The sequence below is a fragment of the Cicer arietinum genome, chromosome 6 (genome assembly GCF_000331145.2).
Source record: "Cicer arietinum cultivar CDC Frontier isolate Library 1 chromosome 6, Cicar.CDCFrontier_v2.0, whole genome shotgun sequence".
Lineage (NCBI taxonomy): Eukaryota > Viridiplantae > Streptophyta > Magnoliopsida > Fabales > Fabaceae > Cicer > Cicer arietinum.
In genome coordinates, this window is record NC_021165.2 from 58,495,254 (window position 1) to 58,502,897 (window position 7,644).

Below are 7,644 nucleotides of genomic sequence, written 5' to 3' on the forward strand. Positions count from 1 at the left end.
TAGAGATAGTCAATCAACTCTGGAAAAACATTGCCGTTTTTATTTTTAAAAATAAAGTGTTAGTCAATCAACACTAATGAAATTAGAAAGTATATGAGTCACATTTGATAAAAAAAAAGATAATTATTTAAAATATACATAATCTTAAAAACCTATTTGATAGCGTATTATATAATCAAAGACTATTTTAGTAATTTATTACCCCAGTTATTATAACCTTCACCAGAAAGGAAAAAAAGTATTGTAACTCATACTACTACGTTATAACCTCCAAGAGAATGAAAATGATTTTAATAACCTCAATTAACAATTAATTTATGTAACTTACAAATACAAATTACAAATGAAAAGTTAGCTTTTTACGTTGAAGAGAAGAAAGTAGTTGTGTTACATCATTTCCACTTCCCACATGAGTCCTTCTTACGTTAGTAATCTCAAAATAAAATAAATTAAAATTTTAATGAAGTATATACTAAAAAAATACCGTTGCAAATCGAATTAAGAAGGGTGTTAAAGAGAACATTGGAAACCGAAGATAGAGAGTCATAGAAATCAGTGCCCTCTGACACAATTTCCATGCATACAATACAGTACATAACTGAACCACAGATATAGCGCCAGCCAGGTCAGATTAGGTGGCGCATTCTTTTTGCATGACAAGCAACCCCAATTACTCATCAGGAGTTACAAAAGAAAATAAGAGAACCCACATTCCATTCTCAATGCATGAATGTTCCTTTTAAGGACTAAACAAAAACAAGAATTCCTTCACAATCACATATAGCATCACCTCTCTAGAGAGATGGGTTACAACAAAGGGTTGAACAATGGAGGGAGTACTCATAGAGGAAAACCATATGTGTTGATATTACTTATGACATTTGGGGCTGCATTGCTTGCTGTGATGGTGCTTCACAGGTTTAGAGAGAGACGCATCTACAATCTTCTTCTCAATCAGAAAGATCATCAGCTTCTTGCTCTTCAGCTTCTCTTGCAGGTTATTAACTCTCTCTCTTCTTTTCACTTTTATGTCTTTGCTTATGCTATCAATATCACACGTATTCAGCAACATGCATTACAAACAGCCAACACCAAAAGAAAAGGTGGTGGGGGTTGCTTTTTTGGTTAGTTGATTTGAGGAACCAATGAAGAAATCCTTTTTGTTGTTTGCAAATGAGTAAACCGCCATTTTCCCCCTTTAATATGTTAAGAGTTATCACTGTAATTCTTGAATGTAATAAAATTATCAAAAATTCTACTAATATATCATTGTTAGTTAGTTTAGTCTCTGAATTTGTCTTGTGGGAGTTAATTTGGTCCTAGAACATGTTTCATCTATGAAATTACTAACAAAAGACATATTTTGAAGTTTTAATATATTTAGGGATTATACTGATAGTTCGTCACACATTTTGAGATTAAAATGAAAGTTTACTCGTTTGCAATTTTGGTTGTCTGTTGAATGATGCCTTAGTCTCTTGATGGCTTTGAAACAAATCAAATCAGCCTTGAACAATCAACTAATTCTTTAAAGTCTTTGTTTTGAATTGCATTGTAAAAAATCTTTCTCTAAGGTGAACAACAGTAAAGATGATGTATTTTGAATATCTATTCAATTCAAGTCTGGTGATGTTTGGTCTGTAGTAAAATTCATTAATAAAAACCTGCAATGACTCTTATTATCTTAATATATGCTTTCTTTTTTCGAATTTCATAGAAGGAAAGAGAACATGCCAAAGAGTTGAGTAGGAAGAACGAAGAGATAAAAGTGAAAATATACGCCTTGAGTAGTCAAAAGATGGAGCTTGCTAGAACAATTCTGGAAATGAAATCGACCGTGGATATACTCAAAGATGAGCAGAAATTGATAGAATCCGCGTTTGAGGAGAAGCAGAATGAGCTCAGAATGATGCAGGAAAATGGGAGAAATTTGGTGAAAGGAGGATCTGAAAGAATAGCTTTAAGAGACAAACTTAAGCAGAAGGAAGCAGAGACAGAGGACTTAAAGCACCGTCTTGAAACCTCAGTTAACCGAGTAAGCATCGATGATCATCCAACCATATTAGATCAAATTGTGGTAGCAAATCGAGCAATGGAAATACAGAATAGAACTCAGAATGATAATCCAGAAAAAGATGAAAAGTCGCGCGACTCTTCGAAAGATGGAGAGGTTACAGCTGAAATAAAAGACAAAATTAGGACTAATGAGGAGCTAGGAAAGAAAAATGAAGACCCTCATCAAGATGATGGTAGTGCAGGTGCAAATGCAAAAGATATTGAAGCTGGAGTGGTGGAGGATAGAGGGAAGAAAGCAATCAGAGAAGAGAGTCAAGGACAATTACAGAGTATTGTAGATGGTGGAAGACATGATTTCAATGCGAAACAATTATCGGGTATGAAGAGGAAACATGGCCATTTAAGTAGAACAAAGGGGAGGCGATGGAGAACTGTTGTCAAGAATAAGTTGATGGAGAACAATGGGATTTTTGAAAGTCATGAAGAGGTAAACATGGGAGATAGAAAGGTTTATAGAGAGGAAAAGGATGGAACAGTTGGAAGAAACTCTGATGAGAAAAAAATCACAAGAGAGGATGAGGGAACAGACGGTAATAATCAAAGAGAAGCTGAATCAGTGGCCGAATTGTTGAAGATTGAAAACTATGATAATGAAGAAGATGGCATTAGCAATAATACAACAGTGGATAAGACTAATAACCAGGTGATAGAAGAGCGTGAAGACAGTTCTGTCCAGCAAAACTGGAGTGGAAGACGTATTAATAATTCTGGAGAAACAAAATCCAAAATCTTCAATGAAGAGCATGAAGAATTGGAGGTTTCTGGTGTACAAAAGCAAGACAAAGATGCTATTGATGGTGATGACGACGACAAAGAGGATAATAAGGATGATTTCTTGAACGAATCCCACCGTGAATTTGAGGATGAAAACGAGAAAGAAGAATACAAGGAGGAAATAGACGAGTCAGAGTTTCAGTTTGGTTTGTGATTAAACCATGTTTAGTATGTCCATCTACAATAGTACTCCTATGGTGTGTGTTTGGTGGTTTTGAAAATATTTTAAATTACTGACTAAATAGTGTATTAGTGTGATCGTAGGAATTTTCTGTGTTTTAGTAGTATCAGACATTTCGTTCATATTTTAATTGATCTATTTATCGACTAAAGCTTTGCAGCATTGTGTAACTTATGGTAAGCTCTTACAAGTTATGTCAAAATGTCACTCACACCTCTAGTTTTGTCTTTTCCTATCAGAAGAAGAATTAGAAAAGACTTGTTTGTTGTCATTTCCATATATTCTCTCAAAGAAAAAGAATAGAGTGTATGAATGTTCCTTCTTCTCTTCGCTCATAATATAATTTGTGAATTTATTTTAATACCATTGGTTATATCTTTTAATTTTATGTATTTTGGAAGTGCTTTTGTTGGTAACTTTCAGTCTTATAATCCAGTGCCATTGACAATGCATTTCAAATACATTATTAGTATTTGATAGTGCATTTTAATATTACCTGTTGTCATGTTCAAAATCTCTTTTTTCAACCCTCTGAGTTCTTATACCTCCGAGGTTTCTGTCACATTATTGGGAGACTATAACACATGCAAAAATGATTTGTCTCCACATACCCCATTAAACAAGGCAACACCATCTCTTACTGTTTTGGAAGCTTCACTGGTTATAATTCATTCTCATGGATTCAACTTCCCAAATTTTTTTGGAGTGTTATAAACCAATTCATCACAAGACAAACATTTTTCAAATATTTTATTCATATTAGCTTTGTCACGATTTTCTCACCAGAGTCATGTTTTTATGAGGTTAGTGGTTGCATGAAATTGTAAATTTTGGTTTGTTATATTTTCGATTTACCTGTGACATTTTAACTTCTTGTTTTGATGATATAAATGGAAACGGATCTTCTTGACGTTTTTGCAGGAACTGCTCTCTTATTCCCGTCTGACTTCACTATCACCATGCTGCACACACAGCCAACCGCTTTCGTCAATGTCATATATTGTTATTTTTTAGTTTTAAAAAACTATTTTTCAGTAGAGAACTTCAATTGGCATGCCTCCACCTTATAAACATTACAAATGTGTGTTATCTCTCTTATATAAAACTTTTTTATTTTTTCAATTCACACCAATTAACTCTTATTGTTCTTATCATTATTTGCAACAGTTGTCAACTAAATACCATCCTCATTATTGTTCAAAACATTTAGTTCGTTTTATAAACCGATAGACTCAATCTTTGCAACATTCATGATAGTATTGATGCCAATCAAACGCACACTAAAATTTGTTTGAATGATCACATAATCGTACTCAACCTAAAAACTTCATCATCAGCAAGCTCCAGAGTCATCCTTGAGAATAGTATGTATGGACAATGGGATGATATTTGTATTAATTTATCAAATATCATTTTTTTGGAAAATGACTATTTAGCTTGAACTATTGTTGTGAGAAAATAAGCTACTCTTTTTGGCATTGGTACTGGGATTACCAAGTATTTGATAATATGGAAAAATATAGCATAGCTTCCTTTAGGTTGTCATAGTAATAATGCTTGCAAATATAATTAAAACCCGGAAATTGGCATAAAAAGGGTACATGTAACGTTAAATGTAACATATTGTTATTGTTAAGGAAAGAATCATCTTCCAATATTCTTTGTCTGCAAGGATTAATTGATAATAACTAGCCAAAAGAATTGCTTGCCAGCAAACAAGACTGAGTCTGAAAAACCCGAAAAAAGGTCCCGGGTGCACACATTATTACCAGGAAGACTTTGTGTTGTAATACGTTGCAAACCTCAGTGTGACGCTTCAGCCAATTTCTGCAAATATTCAGTGCATTCAGTGAACAAAGAACAAAGTTTTAGCAACTACCAAATAAGATTCAGATCAGATGTAATTAACATGACAATACACAAAACCGTTAAAGACAAAAACCGGCCATCTAATTTAATCAAGAGTTTCAGGACCAACAAATCCATTTACAAAATTTGTGTCAAACATTACTGAACTATAACATTTTTAGGCTATAACTTTTATTTTTCGGTCAGTATGATAAAATGTTCCAAGCAGCTATGCTTTTCATAATCATAAATACAAGTTAAAGTTTATGTAATTCCTACTGATCCATTGTATTGCATGCTCTGAGTTCATCTAATTTATTGATTGTAAAAGGACACACTGCTGCCTTCATTGACAGGTAAAAGAACCAAACCGACATTTTCTCAAATAATCATATCTAATTTCTGAACTGATAAATAAAGAAAACAGCAGTTGCCTCCGAACATTCAACAGGAACTTGTTAGAATACCTAGTTTGGGCCTAAGTATGGGGTTGAGTAGCGAAGTTAGGGGAATATTGCTTATGTTATGTGACAATTAGTAGGGTAGGCAACCGAATATAGGGGAAGGAAAGTGGAAATAGAATCATTGGGCACCATATTCCGATTAGAAAATTTTAGTTTAGACAGAGAGAAAAACATCTCTTGTGTGGAGCAATAGTTCTTAGGTTACACAGGAATTTTCGTCTGTAATAAATCTAGTTTTCGAATCAATGATACAGTTACTGTTTCTCTTTGATTTGGGCTCCGATCATAACCAAAACATAAATTTGGAGATTCATCATTAAAATATATAATCACTTCACTCCATCTGTGTGTGATAAATTTTTCCAGACAATTAATGATAGATTGTACTCTGCATGGTAAATGAACTAAAATCCATGCATTATTTTAGAATGATAAATCGGCGCACAGAAATTTCAATCTGAAATCAGAACAGAATTGCATACCTCAGTTATATACAAACAAGGTTAGACACACTCATAATTAACGATTTAACATAGCTACAAGCTAATACATACAGTATTCTTACTTGTAACAATGAAAAACTAAATTCAAAGTACCTCTTCTTTCTTGCCTCCTGCAAATAACTTGTATCCTCCATAGATGAGTAGTCCCCAGCCAGTTAAAGAAACAATCACAAACTGGAAGCATAAAACAACAAGTCAAAACTCAATAGTATTCAAAACCTTTTCAGTTCCCAAACAATTATCTAAAATTCTCTAATCATCTAAAGGTAAAACAGTTACAATTCAAGTTGGGTAGAGTTGATCGTCAAAATAAAAAAAAAACTAGAGACTCACGTGCTCTTCCTTCCATTTAGAAGGACTCATTGGGTCTTTCCAGCAGGCAACTTTAGGGGGACCATGGTGATCTGCAATAATCAAGCGATGAAGTCATTCCACATTTATCAGAATTGTGTACTAAATGCAAATTTACAATACACAAAATCAACTTCTTCATAAACAACAAAGACCAAACATCTATTTATCCTATATCATGAAGCCACATTAGTCCATTACTCTATCTAAAACCAAAATCAGTTGTTTTGTTCCACAATTGGTAAATGCATAAACAATATTTAAGACCTAGAATACTTTTATAAACCATATTATAGTTGCAAAATATACTCCTACTTATGTGATGATTAATCTTTGTTGAGCAACCTGGCTAGCCACTTTTAGTGGGGTCTCCACTCTCAACCACTTTTTTTTTGCAACACAAGACTCAAACCCCTCACCTTACTAAGGGATCAGAGTCCAATTCCACTCGGACCAATGTATGTTGGTAGACCTAGATTAATTTTAACCAAATTTAAATATTTATCAACATTTCTTTGTGACATGTATAAACATAAAGCTCTCTTTTCCCCTCCAGCCTAAGACCCATTTCCCCCTCCTATCATTTCTTAGTTAACATTTCAAAGCAAAATAAAATTGCAGATTTAAAATCTCGCTTTTTCCAATCAAATTATATTTTCAAAGCAAAACAAAAGGAATCGCAGTTTAAAAATCTCGCTTATTCCAATCAGAGCTTCGCAATATGCAATCTACACAGCCATAACTAGGTTTTCTTGAAAAATAAGTGACCACCGAATTTAAGGCGAAACGAAATGTTCCACGCTTTTGATTCCAATTACATCGAATGCATAAACCGTAATTGAGCTAAATCGTCGGAATATGAGTTTAATTTCTGAGATTTAGATTTGATGGATTGGAATATGGGATCAGAAAATTAAATAAATAAAAGAAATGGAAAATTAACCTGCAGCTCCGGCGAGACCGCGACGTTGGATGAGTTGAATCGGAGATTTGGAAGCGGAAAGAGTAGCGCGAGTTAGAGATGCGGCTCCACGTGCGAGAGAGGCCATGGCTATCGAACTTGACACGAAGGGAAAGAAGGGGTAGTGTTGTAGGACGGAAATGTCACAAGGATATCAAACGACTGCGTATTTCACGCCTATTCACTTTTAGATATGAACCAGATTATTGTAATATAACAGGGTCAGGTTATATAGGAAAAACTTACTACATTTTTTTGTGTTATTTTGATGATTCTTAACTTAAAATATTTTTGGCTCAAGGCAATTTTAGTCATTTATTATTTATTAAATATTTATTTTGGTTTTTTAATTTTTAATTTTTAATTTTTGTATAAATGATAAATGATAGTCATTTTTATCGTAACTTTTTTAATATTGTATGATTATTGTCATGAACTATAAAATTTAGTATTAAATCAATTATAAAGAAATGTGCAAATTTAACA

At 33.4% G+C, this 7,644-nt stretch overlaps 2 protein-coding genes across 2 annotated transcripts; one reads left to right on the forward strand and one right to left on the reverse strand.

The window, feature by feature from the left end:
• The first annotated feature begins 636 nt into the window (after positions 1 to 636).
• On the forward strand, positions 637 to 3,203 carry LOC101507441 (uncharacterized). The gene is made up of 2 exons (XM_004507161.4): positions 637 to 997; positions 1,718 to 3,203. Exons 1-2 carry the CDS (start codon positions 803 to 805, stop codon positions 3,002 to 3,004), a joined length of 1,482 nt encoding a protein of 493 aa, XP_004507218.1. The 5' UTR covers positions 637 to 802; the 3' UTR covers positions 3,005 to 3,203.
• A 1,394-nt stretch (positions 3,204 to 4,597) lies between these two features.
• Positions 4,598 to 7,360, reverse strand: LOC101507118 (uncharacterized). The gene is made up of 4 exons (XM_004507160.4): positions 7,141 to 7,360; positions 6,180 to 6,250; positions 5,940 to 6,020; positions 4,598 to 4,858 (listed from the first exon to the last, which is right to left on the reverse strand). The coding sequence occupies exons 1-4, from the start codon at positions 7,244 to 7,246 to the stop codon at positions 4,835 to 4,837; spliced, it is 282 nt and encodes a 93-aa protein (XP_004507217.1). The 5' UTR covers positions 7,247 to 7,360; the 3' UTR covers positions 4,598 to 4,834.
• Positions 7,361 to 7,644: the final 284 nt, after the last annotated feature.

Bases quoted from the DNA above. Each gene is read 5' to 3' on its own strand.
- LOC101507118 (XM_004507160.4), bottom strand. From the start codon at position 7,246: ATGGCCTCTCTCGCACGTGGAGCCGCATCTCTAACTCGCGCTACTCTT. The intron at 6,251-7,140 runs GTTAATTTTCCA...TGATTATTGCAG, and splicing joins CGGTCTCGCCGGAGCTGCAG to ATCACCATGGTCCCCCTAAA. The intron at 6,021-6,179 runs GTGAGTCTCTAG...TTATGCTTCCAG, and splicing joins CTAAATGGAAGGAAGAGCAC to TTTGTGATTGTTTCTTTAAC.
- LOC101507441 (XM_004507161.4), top strand. From the start codon at position 803: ATGGGTTACAACAAAGGGTTGAACAATGGAGGGAGTACTCATAGAGGA. The intron at 998-1,717 runs GTTATTAACTCT...CGAATTTCATAG, and splicing joins CTCTTCAGCTTCTCTTGCAG to AAGGAAAGAGAACATGCCAA.